At 43.6% G+C, this 21,341-nt stretch overlaps 1 protein-coding gene across 2 annotated transcripts in view; it reads left to right on the forward strand.

Annotated features, from left to right (window-relative positions):
- Positions 1–1,083: 1,083 nt before the first annotated feature.
- The window catches only part of NUP214 (nucleoporin 214), a 101,160-nt gene continuing 80,902 nt past the window's right edge, over positions 1,084–21,341 (forward strand). For both annotated transcript variants that reach the window (XM_044920505.1, XM_044920506.1), the window contains exons 1-12: positions 1,084–1,209; positions 4,139–4,334; positions 5,134–5,285; positions 6,123–6,321; positions 6,989–7,059; positions 8,486–8,549; positions 9,009–9,112; positions 10,813–10,919; positions 11,750–11,816; positions 15,390–15,516; positions 16,600–16,761; positions 20,119–20,566. In XM_044920505.1, the coding sequence (XP_044776440.1) occupies positions 1,165–1,209; positions 4,139–4,334; positions 5,134–5,285; positions 6,123–6,321; positions 6,989–7,059; positions 8,486–8,549; positions 9,009–9,112; positions 10,813–10,919; positions 11,750–11,816; positions 15,390–15,516; positions 16,600–16,761; positions 20,119–20,566 (1,742 nt within the window). In that variant the 5' untranslated portion in view covers positions 1,084–1,164. The remainder of the gene's footprint in view (positions 1,210–4,138; positions 4,335–5,133; positions 5,286–6,122; positions 6,322–6,988; positions 7,060–8,485; positions 8,550–9,008; positions 9,113–10,812; positions 10,920–11,749; positions 11,817–15,389; positions 15,517–16,599; positions 16,762–20,118; positions 20,567–21,341) is intronic.

Here is a 21,341-nt window from a genome sequence, read left to right on the forward strand (position 1 = left end):
TCTATTATGTTATCCTTATTTAAAAAATGAGAAACGGGGGCGCCTGGGTGGTTAAGCGTCTGCCTTTATCTCAGATCATGATCTCAGGGTCCAAGGAGGGAGCCCACGTCAGCGGGGAGTCTGCTTCTCCCTCTCCCTCCCCTATCATGCTCTCTCAAATAAATAAAAGCTTAAAACAAATAAAAATGAGAAGCAGGCTTGGAGCAAATAAGCCATTTGCTGAAAACCAAACAGTAAGTGGCAGAAAATACCCCCTGCTCCTCCAGTTAACCCACACGCTCCAGATTAAGAATTTCTGTCCTAGGGCATTTATAATTTCAGTACAAACACCTGCACGGAAGACTGTCGTCAATCAACATACCCGGACAAGCTGAATTCTAATCTTGTCTTCACCACTTTGTGAGTGAGGGGCACTGGGGAATTGTCTTAACTTCTCATCAATTAAATGGCAACGATCAACCCCCCTCGGTAACTAGGACGTCTTGGAGCTTAAATGAAACGTCTGAAAGTCTTTTTGCGCAGTGCCCGGGCTCTCGCCTGGGAAAGGAGGTGACAAAGCTGATGTTGGTACCCTTTGCCCTGCCCCTTGAGCCTTCGCGCTTAGAGCCGAAGGGTCCTCCGAGGCCCCACCCACCCACTTTCAGAACCTCTGTTCCTCCTCGCTCCCCTCCAAAGCCTCTCTTAAGAGCGGCCCCCTGGAGATGTTTGTCAGGTTCCTAACTCCTCTCATTCGGGGACTGTTAATAAGCACGTACACCCTACTGTTCCTGCGGGGTTTCAGCGCCACAAGGAGCGCAGAGCCATCGAACGGGCGCCGCACAACCAACCACACAACCCGACACGCCTCCAGCCCGCTCTAGCGGCGACGCCGGGGGCGGGCCTTGGGCGCTTCACGGCGCAGGCGCATCGGCCCGGGGCTACGCCCCCTACCCGGCCAAAGGGAAGCGGTGGCTAAGAGAGCGCGCGACTTCAGATGGTCGCTCGCCCTCCTCCGACTGCGCGGCGGCCCCGGGCGCGTGACATCACCAAAGCGCGCCGGAAACGCGGAGTCTGCTGCGCGCTGCCAGTGGTGAGGGAAGGAAGTTGGCCTCGGAGCGGCCTGGGCTGTGTGGGCAAGGCCGCGGGCGGCAGCGGCGGCTGCTTCGACCAACTGAGGGTGGCGCGATGGGAGACGAGATGGATGCCATGATCCCCGAGCGGGAGATGAAGGTCAGAGACTGGCCGGGGCCTCCTTCCCTTCCTTAGTCCCGGCGTTGCCTTGGAGCCCCGCTGAACGGCGCAGTGCGGGGGCCGGCTGTCCCGCTTCCCGCCTCCTGCTTGAACAGTTTGCCGCGTTCAGAGTTCTCGCCGGCGCGTCCTGGTGTACTCTGCCGTGCCGCCGGCACCGTAGCCCCGCCGAATGCAGTTTCTCCGTCCCTTCTCGGTCTTGTGCGCGCCACTTGAGTTTCCCTAGTTACTTCCATGTGGTGGTCGGAGTCGTGGTAATAATTACTGTTTATTGAGCGTTCACTGTGAGCCAGACGCTGTGGTACTCATCACAGCGGCCCTGTGAGTAGTTGTTAATAAAGAGGAGCGCAGTGAGGCTGGGGAAGTAGCTTACCCAAAGTCACATTTGATCAAGGGGCTGAAATCTAGGTGGTGGTTTTTTTAAGACCCTCTCTTGTACACTCTCACTGTACTACCTCTGTAAAGGGTCCAGGCTTGCCTAACGCAGAGCCAGGGTTCATCACTTGTTCTACAAAACCTTTGGTTGAATGGAATAGGAGGACTGTCTTGGTACTGGAAATCAGGGTAAAGTCAGGAAACAGAAGAGAGGGACAGGTGATCCAAATGACGGTTATGAGTAAGTTGCGGGAAGCTTTTAGGCGATTGAACCCGTCACTGAAACGCGTTTACTGAGTAGTAATCCATCCCATATTTATAGCGATTCTTCTTTGTCGAGAATGACGGGGTGGGGGGCGGGGGGAGTGGTGAGCCACCCGATGAGAGTGTGCCAATTTCTCGGGTATGCTGCGGCAGAAAGGAAAAAAGAGGGTTCAGAACCACAGACTTGGAAGATGACAATCTCCCTTTGAGTTACTGATTATAGCAGAAAGAAAGCTTTCCTGTGCCTGTTCATCCCATTGGCTCTCCACACCTCTGTGTCCATGACCCAAACAGGATATTTAGGATTATCAGGATGAGAATTACAAAAGTACTGAACATTTCATTCTGCTCCTGTGTGTTTTCATCTGGAATGCTGTGGGTTTCTGGTCACCCTAGTCATTTGGAATTTAGAAGAGAGTATTTCAGTTCATCTTTTAACACCTATGTGTAAAACACCAAATCTAAGGAAATTATTATGTGGCGTGTATTAGGGATCCTGTACAAAACACCACAAGTGTACAAAAATGAAGGCTGAGAAAGGCTGTCTTTGGCTTTTACCCTTTGGGAATGTAAGCAAAAGGGGATTCACATTCCTTTTACTGAAACCTTGACTTAAGATTTGGAATTGAAGAATAAAATCAGCCATATATGGTACAGTTTAATATAGTGATTGGTAAACTTAGGGAATTTTTTTTTTTTTTAGATTTTATTTATTTATTTGACAGAGAGAGACACAGCAAGAGAGGGAACACAAGCAGGGGGAGTGGGAGAGGGAGAAGCAGGCTCCCCGCCGAGCAGGGAGCCCGATGCGGGGCTCGACCCCAGGACCCCGGGATCATGACCTGAGCCGAAGGCAGATGCTTAACACGCTTAATGACTGAGCCACCCTAGGCGCCCCAACTTAGGGAATTCTTACCAAGAGGTGGTACACACTGAAATTGTCCTTGAAAGCGTATCGATATATTCGTGGAAGAGTGGGTGAGTCAGGTGTTGACAGGAGGTTGGGGAAGGCTCCTAGGCCCTGAAGTGCTAAGGAGCATGAAGACTGAAAGAAATGGAAATGAAACAGGTCTGGGTTGGAGGTGGCCCTGGGGGTTGCAGAGGTAATGGCGCACTTGTGGGAGGAAAGCAGAGTTGTGAGGTGAGGCTGCAGAGGCGGACACATCAAGCCATGCCTGGCCTTACAGCCTAGGGCTTTGGACTTGGGCTTAGATGTCCTCATAGCATCTAGGTATGTTTACAGGTCTTGAATGTTAAGAGATTGACCATACCTGTCCTTTTCTGTGATGGAATTTTGTTTAGTAGTTAATGCAGTTAAGCCAGTTCTTGGGATTTGGTTATTCTGTGGTCATTATTTCCGTGTGTGTGTGTGTGTGTGTATTTTTTGTTGTTGAGTACTGCACTGGAAGTTCAGACTAACAGTGTAGTTCGGTGATGCTTTCAAAATATATATATTTTTTAAGATTTTATTTATTTATGGGCGCCTGGGTGGCTCAGATGGTTAAGCATCTGCCTTTGGCTCAGGTCGTGATCCCCGGGGCCCTGGGATCGAGTCCCACATTGGGATCGAGTCCCGCATTGGGATCCTGCTCCTTGGGAACCTGCTTCTCCCTCTGCTTCTCTCTCTCTGTCTCTCATGAATAAATAATAAAATCTTAAAAAAAAAAAAAGATTTTATTTATTTATTTGTCAGAGAGAGAGGGAGAGAGAGAGCAAGCACAAGCAGGAGGAGTGACAGGCAGAGGGAGAAGCAGACTTCCCGCTGAGCAGGGAGCCCCATGCAGGGCTCGATCCCCGGATCCTGGGATCATGACCTGAGTCAAAGGCAGACGCCTAACGACTGAGCCACTCAGGCGTCCTCTTGCTTTCAATATTTAACAACAGTTATTAAGCACCACTCTGGGTCATGAGACAATACATACCATGAAATAGGACAAGATTATGAATTGAAGTTCAGCATGTGTGGTGGTTAGGACAATAAACTAGGAGTTCAGAAAAGGAAAAGATCAGTGTGAACTGGATTAGTTAAGGAAGGCTTCATGAAAGAATTTTTAAAACTTTATTTCATTCAGTAAACATTAATAAGCCCTATGCTAGGTACCACAGTATGCACAGGAAGCTTAAAAACACTGAGCCACACAGCCCTTGACCTCAGGGTAATATTTATTTCTGTTGTACTGGAATTAGGTCTATTGGACAGACATATAATGACAGACATGATTTAATCGCCTCTTTTCCCTGAATTGATCTTGGTTTCTTCCCTCAACAACAGGATTTTCAGTTTAGAGCACTGAAGAAGGTGAGAATCTTTGACTCACCTGAGGAGTTGCCCAAGGAACGCTCGAGTCTGCTTGCCGTGTCCAACAAGTATGGCCTGGTCTTTGCTGGTGGAGCCAGTGGGTTGCAGATTTTTCCTACCAAAAATCTTCTGATTCAAAATAAACCTGGTGATGATCCCAATAAGATAGGTAAGTTACTTAGTTTTGTTGCACAGTAGAGAGAGGAATGTAGCGAAGTGCTAATACAGTGTCCTTCCCAAGAAATCATTCTAGTATATAAATTAAAACTGCTGTTAGTCTTCAAGTTGATCCCCAAGAAGAGTAAGTTCCAGGTAGGATGCTGGAAGCCTTTCCGTCTGTTCTCTTTGGTCCTTTTGGTGAGTTGTTCCTCTGAGCTCAGAAGGAAGAAGAATTGACCATTCTACCATGCTTTTATTTTTGCTCAGTTGAACCTAGGTTCTGGATCTCTAATTTGCATGGCATTTTATTTATTTATTTATTTTTAAAGATTTTATTTATTTATTTGATAGAGAGATAGAGAGAGAACACAAGTAGGCAGAGCGAGAGGGAGAAGCAGGCTCCCCGCAGAGCAGGGAGCCCGATGCGGGACTCGATCCCAGGACCCTGGGATCATGACCTGAGCCGAAGGCAGCCGCTTAACCGACTGAGCCACCCAGGCGCCCTGCATGGCATTTTAGTTCGCACAGTAGTACCATCCAAACAAATAGGAAGCATTGTTGCAAAAATATGGGTATAGGGTATTATTTTTAACAATGGCAACAGCCACAGTTTCCCTAGGTCTTATGAGGAAGAGTCTGGGAAATTTAATGCATCACTCTATATCTGTAAGAAAGCTAAGATTTATCTGCATGACCAGGTATCAAAGTATGCTTGTATGTTTATGTAGATATGAAAATTGTTTCACATAGACCTGGATGCAGGGCTTGTGGCTTCTGCTTCTGCTTTGTCTTTTCTTATGTTTTCTTAGTTGATAAAGTTCAAAGCTTGCTGGTTCCTATGAAATTCCCGATACATCACCTGGCCCTGAGCTGTGATAACCTCACACTCTCCGTGTGCATGATGTCCAGTGAATATGGTTCCATTATCGCTTTTTTTGATGTTCGCACATTTTCAAATGAGGTAAGCTACTGGCAAACTGTAATGTCAGCATGAGACCTGAAAAGATTTTCTGGTATTGAATCATAACCTAGAATTTCCTGGGTTGACCCTTGGAATCATTTTTTAGATTAAAGTATGGGTTTAAAGAAAGTCCTTAACTGTAGGATCATAGATCTTTGAGATAGAAGGGACTTCAAGAAATTATTTCATAACATTGCCCCAAGGTGTTTTTTCTCATTTGCAAATGAGACAGCCAAAGCCCAGGGAGCCTTAGGTGGCTTGCCCAAGGCTGTAGAGTTAACAGTAATGTCAGAAATTCCTACATCCTGGGTCTCTGACCTCTTCTGCTAGTGTTCTTCCATTCCAAGCATTTCATAATGAAAATTGTCAATAATCTGAGTATTTATACTGACTGTGTGCCAGGCCCTGTGCTTTATATGTCCTCATTTGTACGTACCATGGCCTCACAAAATAGGTGCTCTTGTCTTCATTTTATAGATGGAGAAACAGGCCCAAAGAATTTAAACATCCAAAGACCCAACACTATTAAGAAGCAGAGCCAAGATTTTAATCTTGTATTGGCTCTTTACTGATTATTTTGCATTTGTATATTCCCCTGGTTGGGAGTCCCTCCAGCGTGCTAGAATAATTGCCTGCCATTTTTCAAAGTTGTGTTGAAATAGTCTGTAACAAATAAGTTGTTGTGTAGAGCTCATTTTTTTTTTGGTCATCGTCATGGAGAAAAGTGAACTATAATTTGAGAAAACTTGCATATTCGATATTTTTTTTGACTATTAAATGTATATGTATTTATTAATTTATCAATTTATTTTTGCTTCTGGGCATTTGTTTTAAAAGGCTAAACAGCAAAAACGCCCATTTGCCTATCATAAGCTTTTGAAAGATGCAGGAGGCATGGTGATCGATATGAAGTGGAACCCCACTGTTCCCTCCATGATGGCAGTTTGTCTGGCCGATGGCAGCATTGCTGTCCTACAAATCACAGAAACAGTGAAAGTGTGTGCGACTCTCCCTTCCACAGTGGCAGTAACATCTGGTGGGTAATAAGGCTTTCACTCCATAACATATGGTAATGGTAATCTACTTAAAAATTAATTTCTGGAAATAAATGCAAATGGGGTTTTTTGTTCTATCTGTAGTTGTCTGGTAGAAGTGGAGAGTATTCTTTATTTCCATAGTGAATGTTTGAAGCCAAACAGCAGACATGATTTAACTTGAATGTGTGTGGGTTTTCTGGAGAACGAAATATTTCGGTATAGCGGGTTTAGAAATATGTTTTTGAGAATGATTGTTTCTGGATCCACAAGGGCAGTGGATGGTACACTGAAAGTCATTTGTACCATCATGGGAAAAGCATTACAAATATCGAATATGAGTAAGAGAATGATTTCTTGATACTTGAAAACCTCTATTCTCCTTTAAAGACTATAGAGTTTTCTGTACTTTCCAGCTTTCTGGATGATACTTCATTGAAAAAACATTTTTAGAAGTCGATTTAATGGTCCAGTGATAAGTCGTAATTGGTTTGTATCATCAAAATGATTTTTTTTTTTTAATTTTGCCAAATAAGGATGATCCTACTGTCTTCCATGGACTGACAGAGGAACAGGAAGTGGTGATTATATGGCTGTTTCAGTACAGACCTCATTGGTTTGCTCCATTCTCTTCAGTGCTTAATTGGCAGCATTTTCTTCTTTGCTCAGTGTGCTGGAGCCCCAAAGGAAAGCAGCTGGCAGTGGGGAAGCAGAATGGAACTGTGGTCCAGTATCTTCCCGTGAGTCTTGCCTTGGACTTCAGCCCCTTTCTTAAGTTACCCACTGTTTTTTTGGGACGGTTTGGGGGCTCATTGATGTTTTTTCTGTTAAAATGTAATTTATGATCACTGCAACAAATTCTTCAGTAAACAAGTGAATGCAGGAAAGAGTGGAACTCTTCCTTTCTATCCCATAGTCCTTCCAGAGGCATGCTCTGTGTTTTATTTAGTGGTAGCCTCCAGACTTCTTTGGATGCTTATACAAATAGTCTGTGTATAGATGCATTACATGTCTACTGTACACACTGGTCATACTTTACACAGTGTTCTCTAACTTTGTATTCCCAATCCATTCCATAAAAACATTCCATCAAAACAGTTGAAGCAGGGGCGCCTAGGTGGCTCAGTCGTTAAGCGTCTGCCTTTGGCTCAGGTCATGATCCCAGGGTCCTGGGATCGAGCCCCGCATCAGGCTCCCTGCTCCGCGGGAAGCCTGCTTCTCCCTCTCTCACTCCCCCGGCTTGTGTTCCCTCTCTTGCTGTCTCTCTCTCTCTCTCTCTCTGTCAAATAAATAAATAAACAAACAAACAAACAAACTTTAAGGGAAAAAAAAAAGTTAAAGCATAGCATTATTTGTCTGCTAGCTGAATCCGTCTCAAAGCTTCAATTTCTCCAACTATAGGCACCCAAGACAATGGATGCCCCTGTCACTCTGTCATCCTCTCCCTGTGGTCTTCCTGAGATAATATTCATAGGTATTCTTCAGTATAAATTGACAAAGGATGCATACATGTTCAGTCAAGCCTCTATGGGAAGGAGGGGTCCACAGGCAATACCAAGGCCTATGTTATGCATTTCTCCTCGAGAGACTGTTCTCCGTGGGTGTAAAGCCCGGAATGTAGTGGTGTGGGTTTGAGGTTAAGGTTTTATTTCTTGTTATTGCAGAAAGTTGTTATATGAAATTTGGTACATATTCTTTTAGGGCGTTAGCCTGTAAAAAGATAATTGGCTTAATTTTATTGGTTTGCTCTTTGCCTTTTTTGTCTTAAACATAATACTTTATCAGGGTCTTTTTTCCAACATATCATATATGAAACCACTTCATTCTTTTGAATGGCTGCAGAGTAATCCACTGTGTGAATGTACCGTAACTTACTTCTGTATTCCGTTATTGGTGGCTGTCCGTGTCAGCGTGTGTGGCTTTGCTAGTATACGTGGCATCGCCTTGAGCATCCTCTCTCTACGCCTGAACACATTTGTGGGAGATTTCAGTAGGACGGGATCCTGGAGGTAGTCATTCAGTCTGCCCTGCGTTCAGTCTCTCCTGGCTGGGAAGATGAAACACAGTGATTTCTGGAGGGAACATACTGGATTTGACAGAGTTTCAATGGTTTAGGTTTATTTCATTTGACACTCTCCCCCCTCCCCACCCCCAAATCTCTTTCAGACTTTGCAGGAAAAAAAAGTTATTCCTTGTCCGCCGTTCTATGAGTCAGATCATCCTGTCAGAGGTAACCCATCTGCTTTTCTTACTGAGTCGACCTCTAATGAGGTGACAGTATTACAGAAATTTCACATCATGTGATGCAGCTACATGCCCGCTCAGGAAATTGTTAGTGCCTCCTGCATGAATACTCCCATTATTACAGTTAGCTAATTAAGTTGGCATAACAATAATGCTCTGGTAGACACCTGTGTCTCGTGGTAAATAACAGTAAATGGATCCTGATATTTTATTAGAATTCTTTCAAAATTTGCCCTCCTTACAATCTGCCAGAAAAAAAAATACCACTTTGGGATGAATTTGGGCTTCTTGAATTCTTTGTGTTTGTGAATTATATTTAGCCAGTGAAATCTGGACCTTAGTTAAAACTATCGCACTCTGATTTTTTATCCATGGGTTGTTAATTTTTTAACATACAGGAGCTGTTCCAAAAATAAGATGCTTTATTAGAGTTTATGTATTTCAGTTCTGGATGTGCTGTGGATTGGTACTTACGTCTTCACAATCGTATATGCTGCTGCAGATGGGACCTTGGAAACTTCTCCAGATGTGGTGATGGCTCTCCTCCCGGTATGTGTATGAAAGGGACATCCTTGTCCTTTGAGAATCATAGAGGTCCTCTAATAAAGTTCAAGGCTTTGGCTTTAGTTTCCTTTTTTTGCTGGCAGGGATGGTACAACTTCAAGTGTAAAACTTTAATGCTGCACTATGGGCCTGGGGGCCAAAATTATGGTGTCTGCTTACAGCATATTCTCCTGGTTAGTCGTAAGGTGAAAAAAGTCCTAAAAGTTGCTTTTGCTTACACCGTAAACTGGGAGCCCTGGTAGCTGTTAACCTGATAAAGAGGTTTTAGAAAACAGTTAAACACTGTGATTTTTATAATTCTTTCACATATTTATATTGATCAGATGTTTCTCAGATGCCTGCAGTGTGCCAGGCACTGCTTTAAAGCTGAGCATACAGTGGTGACTGAGGCAGAGTCCTTATTTTTGTGGATCGGACATTCTGATGAATGTGCTAGTCAGTACATAAGTGTAGATCAAGGAATGACAAGGGCGATGGAAGGAACAGTGAAGGGTATGGAGCAGATGATGACAGAGGTGCAGTGTGGATTGGTGCTCAAGGAAGGCCTCTGAGGAGGAGCCATTTGAGCAGAGGGTGGAATGACCGAAGGGAGTAAGTCATTTTGAAAACATGGAAGAACGTTAATAACAGCATCTACAAAACGTCACTCAATTGCAGTGGCATTTAAAAAAAACAAACGAGGTAGAGCTTATGTTTTCAAATCAGTACTGGCTTTCAAAGTCCAAAAAAAGTTTAAAAATACGTAAATGTCTAAACGTAACAAAAGTGGGAGTTGCACGAGTTATTCTGTCTTGCAACTTTGTGGTAAATAGTAAGCATCTTTCTAAGTCAGTGAATACAATCTGTGTTTGGCTTTTTGGACAGATAATTTATTTAGCTCTTTCACTGCTGGATGCTGAAGTTGTTTTCAGTTTTCTCCTGTTCTAAGGAATACCATGATGCGTTCTTTTATGTGCCTTTTATGTGACTATGTTTATTTTTTAAGATAAATACCTAGAAATGAGTTTGGTTGAGTGGTATATACTAAGCTTTTGAAAACGTTGCCAAAGTGTCTTTTAGAAAAGTTATAGCCATTTATACATCTCCCACCAGTGGGGATCCCAGTTGCCCCACGAGTGTGTCAAGATGTAGTGATAGCATTTTTAATCTTTGCCAGTGATATGTAGAAAAGGGCCTTGTTTTTGTTAAGTTTTGGGTTCCTGATAATGTTTAATTTTAAAAATATGTTTGTTAAGGTCCTTATTTCAAGAGCTCATTAAGATTTTCCATTCCCAGGGATAATATCAGCTCTGGCGTTTATGGACTCTTTCTTAGGTTCCATGTCCTGGGCTAGAAGCTTTATAGGTATCATTTTGTTCCACACTTAAGACAGCCTGTGGAGTAAGTTCAGCAGGCCCACTACAGACATGAGAAAACAGTATCAGACAGGCCGAGCAGTCTATCCATGCTTGTCCCACGGCCAGGAAGTGACAAGGCAGTTTGAATCCAGTTTGGTTAGTGGTCACCATTCATATTGCCCAACTGCTCAACTCTGCCTTTCTAGCGTGTCTGTATATTTGGACATAGATTTTTGAGTGAATTTTCTCATAAAACATAAGTGGTTTTCTTTTTCGAGATCCTTAACTGTATAGAATTAAAGAAAAATTGCACGTGGGATTTTTTTTTTCTCCTTTTGTTTATTGTAGAAGAAAGAAGAAAAGCACCCAGAGATCTTTGTGAACTTTATGGAACCCTGCTATGGCAGCTGCACAGAGAGGCAGCACCATTACTACCTCAGTTACATCGAAGAATGGTGAGCTGAGAACCCAGCAGGGACTCCTCTCTCTGTCGGGTCCCACCTGCATCGCTCTGTTCCAACTTCGAGATTCTTTCCTTTTCTTTTTTTAAAGATTTTATTTGTTTATTTGAGATAGAGCAAGCGAGAGAGCAGGAGCACAGGAGCAGAGGGAGAGGGAGAAGCAGGCTCTCTGCTGAGCAGGGAGCCCGACGTGGGGCTCAATCCAAGGACCCCAGGATCATGACCTGAGCTGAAGGCAGATGCCCAGCCGACTGAGCCACTCAGGCACTCCTGAAATTCTTTTCTGGAGGAAAGGAAAACGGAGAATTGAGATGCCCTTGAACATATTTTGCTCTGATGCTGGATAATTCGCCTCTCTGACTACTTCCGTTTCCCCAATCTTAAATTATCTAGATTGAATACTTACTAATCTTAAAAACCCTGTTTTCTCAGTAACACCCGTGAAGACTTACAATACTGATATTTAAGGACTGTATTAAAAGTTTTCCTCTGAGAGCAGAAGCTTCCCCTTGAAAGATAGATAGCTTAAAACAAAGCTTTTTTTCTGAAAATTCACCAGATTATTCTGTTTACAGGGCAGTAGATTTATTGGAAATTCCGACTTGATTTTGTTGTGTCTCTGACCTTCGTCAGGGCTTTATCGTATGAACTAAGAAGTTAAGCTTTACATCTAAAATCTTCTCACCTTTCTTCAGCCATGAAGAAAACCTCACCTTCTTCCTTGACATCTCGAGAAGTCCTCATGGATGCCACCGCAGGCTCAAGTCCGGTTAGAGCTGTTGCTACGTTTCAATTTAACCGTCTTCCACTTTTCTTCCTTGAAGGGATTTAGTGCTGGCAGCATCTGCGGCTTCGACAGAAGTCAGTATCCTTGCTCGACAGACAGATCAGGTAAATTTCACTCTTTGGTCACTTCCATGGGATACTTTTCTGAGAAAGATTCTAGAGGGAGTTAACTATGTGGAGAATGTTTAGATGAAGCCACGTCCCTTTGGATGAATTTCTGGGTGAGAGCAAAGCTGACACTTGGCTGACGTGACAGAGTGCCTTGGCCAGGTGCCTTGGATATTGCCCTGGACAGATACAGGTTTCAGACTCAGCAGCGCCTCCACTGTCATAAAAAAGCCCTGTCCTTTCCCGATCCACTCACGATCTGTGGAAACATATGATATAATCAGCTTCCCACAGGAGCACACCTGGGTGTGTAGGAGGGTTTTCTGCCTTGTTCTGTTTTACCGTCTTTTTTTTCTTCCTGTTGCTTGAACCTGCCCCTTCTGTTCAGTCACCTCTAACCCATCCTTGATTAATGGAGAGAAACATGCAGATCGTACCAAATTGTGACTCACCAGCAATACTTTGTTTCACTTTGAAAAACCACCAGAGAGCTAAAAGCACCTGTGTGTGTAAGCACCCACCTCCTTTCTGGCATTTTGTCCTCCTTGCAGAGAGGAGTTGGGCTGAGGTGATTGTGGTAAGCCATCCTAAACCAAGGTAGGTTATACAGAGTGACCATAGAAGGATGTGGTGAAAGGGAAATTTTTCTTCCTTTTTTTTTTTTTTTTTAAGATTTTATTTATTTATTTGTCATAGAGCGAGAGAACACAAGCAGAGGGAGAAGCATACTCCCCGCCGAGCAGGGAGCCTGATGTGGGACTTGCTCCCAGGACCCCGGGATCATGATCTGAGCCGAAGGCAGACACCCAACCTACTGAGCCATGCCCAGGCGTCCCCTGTTTTTTTTTTTTTTTTTTTTTAAAATTTTTTTATTTATCTTAGTGTGCACGTGCAGGGGGGAGGGACAGAGGGAGAGGGAGAAAGAAACTCAGGCAGACTCTGCACTGAGTGCAGAGCCCTATGCAGGGCTCGATCCCAAGATCATGACCTGAGCCGAAACTGAGGGTCAGGCGTGTAACTGACTGCACCACCCAGGCACCCTGGGAAACTTTTCTTCTTAAAACTCTGCCTTGAATTTAAAAACGTGTGCACCCCACACACAGAGACTTAGGCTTCTCCAACCATTCAGTATTTATCCTTCATTCTCTGGATGGCAAGGTGGTCCATTGTAAGTGTGGCTCTCATAGTACCTAGGGTGGGCCACTTTGGGGTCACAGGCCAGCGTTCAGCAGTCTGATGTGAAGTCTTAGATTGTCTTTAGTAACAATTTCCTAAGAGCACAACTATTTTATGTACTGACACATTTAAAATATACTTGTATTTTTGTATCTTATCTGGATAATTTATGTATGTGGCTAAAAAATCAAATAGTAGAAAGGGTTTATAAGTGAAAAAAATATTACCCCTGCCCTACCCCATCTTTATCTAGCCCTGTTTACAGGGGACCTTTTTTATTTTGTAAATTTTTACTTTTAAAGATTACCTCCTTATCTCTAATAATCTTCAGGGCGCCTGGGTGACTCAGTTGGTTAAGCGTCCGACTCTTAATTTTGGCTCACATCCTGATCTCAGGGTTGTGAGATAGAGATAGAGCCCTCTGTCGGGCTCTGTGCTGGGCATGGAGCCTGCTTAAGAGTCTCTCTCCCTCTGCCTCTCTCCCCACCTCTAAAAAAAAATAAATAATAATGTGCTTCATCACTAGTTAGCGATTATTGATTTTAGACCTTAGCATCTGTTGTGGCAGGATATAGCTCACATGTGACCCTTAAATTCTCATCCTTCCTCTCGGCTTACAGCACTGTTGTAGGTTCTTCTGTTGGTTACCTTTGTAACCGTAAGTAATATTTTTTACCTTCGTTTTCTTATGTTGTCACCATACGCAGTATCTTGTGACCTACTATGTGAGAAGAGGAATGCCTTCTCCCCCACCCTCGCCTTTAGCACACCTTCCCCCACTCCCACCCCCTGGCTGTTGTCATCTGGCTTGTCTTTTGCAAAATCTAAACTCGTACTGTTTGCATTCTGTTCTGTAGTGATTATTAAGTCTTTTTTATTTTGTCTGTAGATTGTTTTTCAAAGTTGAAGTCAATTTTGTTTAAATTATTGTGAATGTGACTATTGTTCACACCATAGCTAAGTCATGGAGTATGATTATGTTCCCTTTCCTAAACAGCTTTTTGCTTTTTTCTCTGTTATTCATGGAGCATTATTCCCTTTTGATTCATGCTGCCCAGTTTTGGTCAACACTGAAAGTTAGGTAAATGTAGTGATTTTAAAAATCAAAAATCATTGGTGGTGCCTGGGTGGTTTAGTCATTAAGCGTCTGCCTTTGGCTCAGGTCATGAACCCAGGGTCCTGGGATCAAGTCCCACATCGGGCTCCCTGCTCGGCGGGAAGCCTGCTTCTCCCTCTCCCACTCCCCCTGCTTGTGTTCCCTCTCTCGCTGTGTGTCTCTCTAATAAATAAAATCTTAAAAAAAAACAAAAACAAAAAACTGGCATGGGGAAAATCAGCTCAGAACTGTGTGTATATATATACACACACACTGCTGTGTCCCTACTTCACATTTACATAAAGGGGGACTCTGGGGGCGCCTGGGTGGCTCAGTTGTTGGGCGTCTGCCTTCAGCTCGGATCATGGCCCCAGGGTCCTGGGATCGAGCCCCACGTCAGGCTCCCTGCTCCGCGGGAAGCCTGCTTCTCCCTCTCCCACTCCCCCTGCTTGTGTTCCCTTTCTCGCTATGTCTCTCTCTGTCAAATAAATAAACAAAATCTTAAAAAAAAAAAAATTAGAAATCATTTATTGGCAGGCATACAGCCCATTCAAGCGTAGACATAAGCAGAAGGGGAGTTTATGGGAAGGACTTAGTGGTTTGTAAACAGTACGAGTTTTGATTTTGCAAAAGACAAGCCAGATGACAACAGCCAGGGGGTGGGAGTGGGGGAAGGTGTGCTAAAGGCGAGGGTGGGGAAAAGGCATTCCTCTTCTCACAAAGTAGGTCACGAGATACTGCGTATGGTGACACCATAAGAAACTTAGTGGTTTCTCAAGGACCCCAAAGGCAGGAAGAGGGGCCCGTGTGAGAAATGCCAAGATCTGGGAAGACAAGAACTAAGGGTAACTCTCCATGGATAAGTGAGCATAGGGCATCTGGCCAGCTTTATAAGCCACACTGCTGAAGACCACAGTAGCAATCAACTGGAGTTCCTGGTACCAGTCCCACATTTCTAGGAGCAGCTAATAACTGGTTGGTGCAGGTATTAAGATTCACCCACCATTTTTAGGAATCTACCTAGTTGGGGTGGGTGGTTCCTTGGAAAGTGTTCATGATAGTGATTATTTATTCACAAGGCAGGGACATGGTATACCAGGAGTACATAGGTTAATCTGAAAAATTAACCCCTCACTTGCTAGGATGCTCATGGCTTTTAGACCATCTTCCCAGATTTCAGTCTAGTCAATACATAAATCTAAACCAAGTGACTTGTCTTTTCTTCTCTCCTGTTTGAATAATGGGAGAACCAATGCAAAGCTCTAACCAACATAGCATTTTCATCTTCTTTTTTCCAGATTAATTGGGAATCTTGGCTTCTGGAGGATTCTAGTCGAGCTGAATTGCCTGTGACCGACAAGAGTGACGATTCGCTGCCCGTGGGCGTTGCCATCGACTATACTAACCAAGTGGAAATCACCATCAGTAAGTATGGCCTGACATAGCTCAGTGCAGAAGTGGTCTTCTTTGTAATGGTGGTTGATATTTAAATCCTGTTCTGCGTGTTCGTGACAGGATCTACTCTGTGGGGCACTTTTAACTTCTGGTGGCACATTTCCACTTGAAGAGTGATACAGAGTGCGTTGTGACAAGACTGGATTAACTTGATGGACATTCATTGATAAGACCAAAGCCAAACTTGGCGCGCGTACACGCGTATCTGTATGTGCTTTTGCATGTGGGCGAAATCTAGAACAGGGATCTCATCACCCTGTTTCTCTGAGCACTCCAGTTCCCCCGTGGCCTCCCACGGGAATAGCTGCCCGGCCCAGTCCTGCATAGCAGTGCTTGGTGTGAAGACATGGGTTAGAGAATGGGAACCTCAGGCACTTGGCTTCCAAAGTGGGCCTGAGTGTGTGCTCTGAGTGTGTCTTCTCCCTGCTGGGACGTGGCAGAGCTGCACACGTGCCGCGGAACACGTGTTCTCTGCTCTTCGGGGCTTCAGCGTAGAGAGGTGTCCTCATCGAGCACCGCTAAGCTCCTTCCTGTCCTTTCCCTGGTCAGGTCATTGGGTCTCCTTAGCTCATTTACTCTGATTCTCTTCAAATCTTAGTTGACAGAATACAAGTTAGGATTCAACTGTGAATGAATATAAAGTAGTTTGACTCACCTTTCTGTGTCCTTCCATGTGTTTCCCAAAGTGTGTAGTCCGTCACTTTTCTGCTAGACCGGCCCCCTCCTAGAGACACCTGTCTCATTCAGGGGAACATCTTGAACACTGAGACACTCGTAAAAAATCATGGGAGTTTAGGGACAGTCACGGCTGCCGCAGTCTGCTGGAGCTCCCCTGCGGGGCCCGGCAGGACAATGGCAGTCGATAATGGCAGGAGCTCTCTTTCAAGAGCTGATGCTCGAGAGGCTGTTCGGGTGTGAATGGGAACAAACAGACTTGAGCTACTGTTGGGGCCAGTCTGCTACACCCCTTCTCGCTCAGGGCAGTCTTTCCCTTCCCACCCAGGCCCTTCATGACTTGGCTGTTTTTTCACTTGCACTTTCTTTTTTTAACAGATGATGAGAAGACTCTTCCTCCCACTCCAGTTCTTATGTTACTTTCAACAGATGGTGTGCTTTGTCCATTTTATATGATCAATCAAAATCCTGGGGTTAGGTCCCTCATCAAGACGCCGGAGCGGCTGTCATTAGAAGGAGAGCGACAACCCAAGTCGTCAGGTACGTGTCTCTTCCTGCTCTGGCACAGAGGGAATACCAGGGGCTTGTTCCGGACCATTGCCAAGGATGAACACTGTAGGGACATATAGTGGTCCTTTTCACCGGGCCAGTCTGTCTTAAAGAGGCAGGGACCAACTTTTCCTTGAACACACGCACATTCTTGCATCCCCTTGCCCACAAGCTTTATTCTCCAACCTTTACTTTAGGGAAAATGAAGCCCAGCCAGATGGATCCCATCAGGTAATCTACCAACAATATCCTGTTACAGCACCCTGTATTATATGGTCTGAATCCTAGAGACATGTGCAGTCCTGAGGGATTGGTTAAAGATGTGGTTGTACATGCATACAGTGAATGCCATGTAACTTAAAAATGTTGCATTTGTTGACAAAGTGCTAGTGGAATATATCATGAGAAAGTATTATATACTTTATGATTCTTTTCTCATGAGAAAAAAATATATACCTAGGGAATACTAGAAAGGTGGATGTTAAAATCTAAATAGTGGTTATATCTGGGTGGTGGGAACATGGAGATTTTTGTTTATATTTAATTTTCTTTAGGTTTTTTTTCCTTCTCTTCTTTGAAAATATTGCTTAAGTAATATATGTTTACTGGAGGAAAATTAGAAAATACAAAATCACTTAAGAGCCCATCAGTCATCAAGCAGTAGCCATAGTCAACATTTTGGTGCCTATTCTTTATATACATAAATGCACACATGCAGATGCTAATTTGTATTTTCACATTTTTCACAGTGACAGTGTATCATTTGTGAGAACAAAATATAAAACTTTTTAAAAAATATATATACATATATATATATATACACATATATATATTTTAAAGATTTTATTTACTTATTTGAGAGAGAATGAGATAGAGAGCATGAGAGGGGGTAGGGTCAGAGGGAGAAGCAGACTCCCCGCCAAGCAGGGAGCCCAATGCGGGACTTGATCCTGGGACTCCAGGATCATGACCTGAGCCGAAGGCAGTCGCTCAACCAACTGAGCCACCCAGGTGCCCCCAAAATATAAAACTTTTTAAAAGAGGATTGTTCCATATTTTAAAATTTCACCACTATTTCTCTGAATTCTGTGACTATATAACTATCTCTGGCTAAAAAATGTGTGGTGTAACCAGTTCTCTATCTAAGAAAAAGCATGTTGACTAGCCAGGTTGGATAAGGTTGACACTGTTTTCTTGCTGCTTCCCAGTGCAGAGTGGGTGGTTCATAAATAGAGCCACCAAGACACTTGGGCTCCTGTCATTTGGCAGTGTGACCCCAAGTAGTAAACCAGGTGACTGCGCATAGTCTGTATTAGTGTTGTGCTGGGGCATCTCATCATCTACAGTGTATCCTCTTTGAGTTGTTTTTTTCTTTAAGTGCTCCTGAGTACCACGCACTGTCTACACTCAGTTGCACAGTCTGTCTCTGTCCACAAGAAGTACACCCCATGAAGTTGGGAGCCTGCAGGATGATGTTTGTTTCTGAGCACAGTCCAATGTGAAGGACTTTGCTACTAGCCCATCAAACCCTGAGCACAAGCAGAGGCTAGTTTTATTGTTCACCTCTCCTAGAGAAAGCCCCCTCTTCCTTCACACTTGGTCCAGAGGAGGCAGCCATGTTCAGATGAGTGGAAGAGAGCCTGGGAAGGGGGAGAAAGTAGCCTGCCAGCTGTAGCTAAATCCTAGGCGATGGGTCCAGGAGATGTTAATGGTTCTGCCCATTTCCATGCTACAGCTCCACGGATGCTGGGGTGAATGATCATGGGGGTTTTCATATGTTAGGAAAGTGCCTCTTGATTTCTTTCGGGTCTGGCATATATTTTTCACGTTGGTCTTTTGAATGTGCGTGGAAGTGATGAACATCTCTATGTTCATGTCTTTAAAGAAGTTAGCTGTCTCTGGTTCCATATTTATTGTGTGAAAGAAGTATTAACAATAAATTTGCTTGCATTTTTACACTTCCATAAAAGTGGCAATTTACTGGGGTCTTCTTTTTCGGAAATATTTTCATACTTGTATCCTAAGTGTTTCATTACTTTTGACATAATGAAGGTAAATTATCAGTCAGCTCAGACAGTTTGGAAGAATCAAGACCCAATAACAAATGTATTGATAAAAAATATTGCTTTCTTATTTATTTATCGAGTTACTGAATTTGGCAAATTAACATGTTTATAGAAAGTTTGGAAAATAGAAAAATATTTAAACCTGCCTTCCCTTCTAGTGTTTTTTCATAAACATCTTTCTTCATAGTTGTAATCCTGTTGTATACATCATTGGTGTGCAGGCTTTTAATTTAAATTTTGTTTCTAGGTTCTTACGTAATCTTTGGGATTCATTTAAGAGTGCTTACTATTCCATTGAACATCTTTTACCATTTGGGTTGTATTAAATGTCTTTATCATGTCTTAGGTTATTTTTGTAGGCTTTATTCTTAGAAGTGGGATTACTAAATCTATTTTTTATGATTTTGAGATACAATGCTAAAGTGTTTTCTAAAAGGTTATGCTAAATTAGGTACTGGTGTAAAAGGTTTCAGGTTCATTTTTCCCTTCCAAACATCAGGGGTTATACATATTTAAATTTTGATAATTTAGAGAACAATAAAAATGTGCAGTCATTTAAATTTGCACTTCTTTGATTAGACAGATTGAAGTATTATTTTACGAATTAGGTTCTCAACTTATATCAAGGTTTTGAAATTTCTTTATCTTGATTTGTATGAGCTTTTTAAGAAAATACAAAACATGGTTACTTACTACAGATTTTTTTAGTTATGTAACCGTTTTTACTCAGTCAAATCTCAAATCTTAATCTTTTCCTTTTGTGATTTTTTTTTTTTTTTTGGTTACTTCTAAATTTCAAGTTGTTAGACTCTTCGTGACTTGACTCACTTTTTGCCTCCTTTGTTTTGAGAGGCACGCATACATGTGCTTCCGTATGTGTAGACATCTTTAATTTAGCTGGAATTGGTTTTAGTGACTATTATGAAGTGGAGGTCTGAATGAAAGTTTTTTCCTGATTGCTGTGAAATGTTGCAAAATGGTTTTTCACTGTAACAATGAGACATGCATTTTGTCCCCCCTGTCCGTGAAGTCCTATTAATCTAACGTCTTTCCCCGTCTTCTTTTTCCTTCCAAGTTCTGTCCATCTTACCATGTGGAAAGTTTGCTATGGCAAGTCCACCATCCACCCCACTCCCTTTTTTCCCCCTCTTGAACTAGGACTGAACATTCATTCTGGCTTCGCTCTGCCATGAGCCCTTTTCCACTTGCTTTCTGTCGTGTGGATTTCCATTGTTACGATGCTAACTTCTCCCTTCCTTTTTCTCCATTTTGTTCACTGCAGGGAGTACTCCCACTACCCCAACCTCCTCTCAAGCCCCACAGAAGCTCGACGCACCAGCCCCTGCGGCACCCGTCCCTGGTCCACCTTCGTCGCTGGCTGCTCCCCCCTCCACCTTCTCTTTGCCTTCTGCTGTTGGAGCTCCTGCACTGTTCTCCTTCGGTTCTTCCTCCTTGAAGTCATCTGCTTCTGTCCCAGGCGAGCCCCCTCCATATGCCAGTGGCTCGGGCACATCCACCTTCTCTTTTGCTCCTCCTTCTCAAGCCTCCCTAGCTCCCACCCCTGTAGCCTCTCCCATGACGCCGTCCGCTGCCCCGTTCTCCTTTGGATCCTCGGGTTTTAAGCCTGCCCTGGAAAGCACACCGATGCCAAGTGTGTCTGCTCCAAACATAGGACTGAAGCCCGCCTTCCCGCCCTCAGCCTCCTCAGTCAAGGTCAACCTTAGCGAGAAGTAAGTAACACTTGAAGAAAGTTTGCTGCTTCTGTGGCACGAGTAAAAATATCACGTGTTATTCACTGGAAATAGAGTCACTGTGGGTGAAGTTACAAATAGATTTTCACTTTTTTCTTGTTTTCCAAAGTAATAATGGCAAGTGGTAAGAATTTAAACAACATAAAATGTTTGTGTTTAATCAGTGGATGGAGTCCAGAAGAGTCTCTTTGAATTTTTTTTTAAATCGTTAGAGGTTTATATTTATATGCTTGTTTTTGCTTTTTCAGATTTAAAATGTAGGAGATTCTCCTTATTTTCTATTTACATATATAGAGAGAGAGAGAGAGGGCCCGTGCACAGGGAGGGGCAGAGAGAGCGGGAATCCCATGCAGGCTCCACGCCCAGTATGGAGCCTGATGTGGGGCTGGATCTCAAGACCCTGAGATCATGACCTGAGCCAAAATCAAGAGTCAGACCCTTAACCGGCTGAGCCACCCAGGCGCCCTGATATTCCTTATTTTAAAAGATGAAGCAATAAGGAATACACGTCCTTGGTGGGGGGTGGGGGGATGAATCTCTCATAGTCCTTTTCCCCTGTACTCTCTGAACTGCTTAGTGACAGCCACCACAGTCGTCTGTGAAGTTGTACCTGTGTCAGGTGACTCTCCTGCCTGACGGGCCCCAGAGGCTTCTCACTTCTTTTCCAGGACAGTCCAGACTCCTTAACACGGTCCTCCGTTTCCTCCTCATGTGGTCCTACCAGCTCACTCAGATCCCATTTTTTACTTCTTTA

This window comes from Neomonachus schauinslandi, chromosome 13 (genome assembly GCF_002201575.2).
Source record: "Neomonachus schauinslandi chromosome 13, ASM220157v2, whole genome shotgun sequence".
Taxonomy (NCBI): domain Eukaryota; kingdom Metazoa; phylum Chordata; class Mammalia; order Carnivora; family Phocidae; genus Neomonachus; species Neomonachus schauinslandi.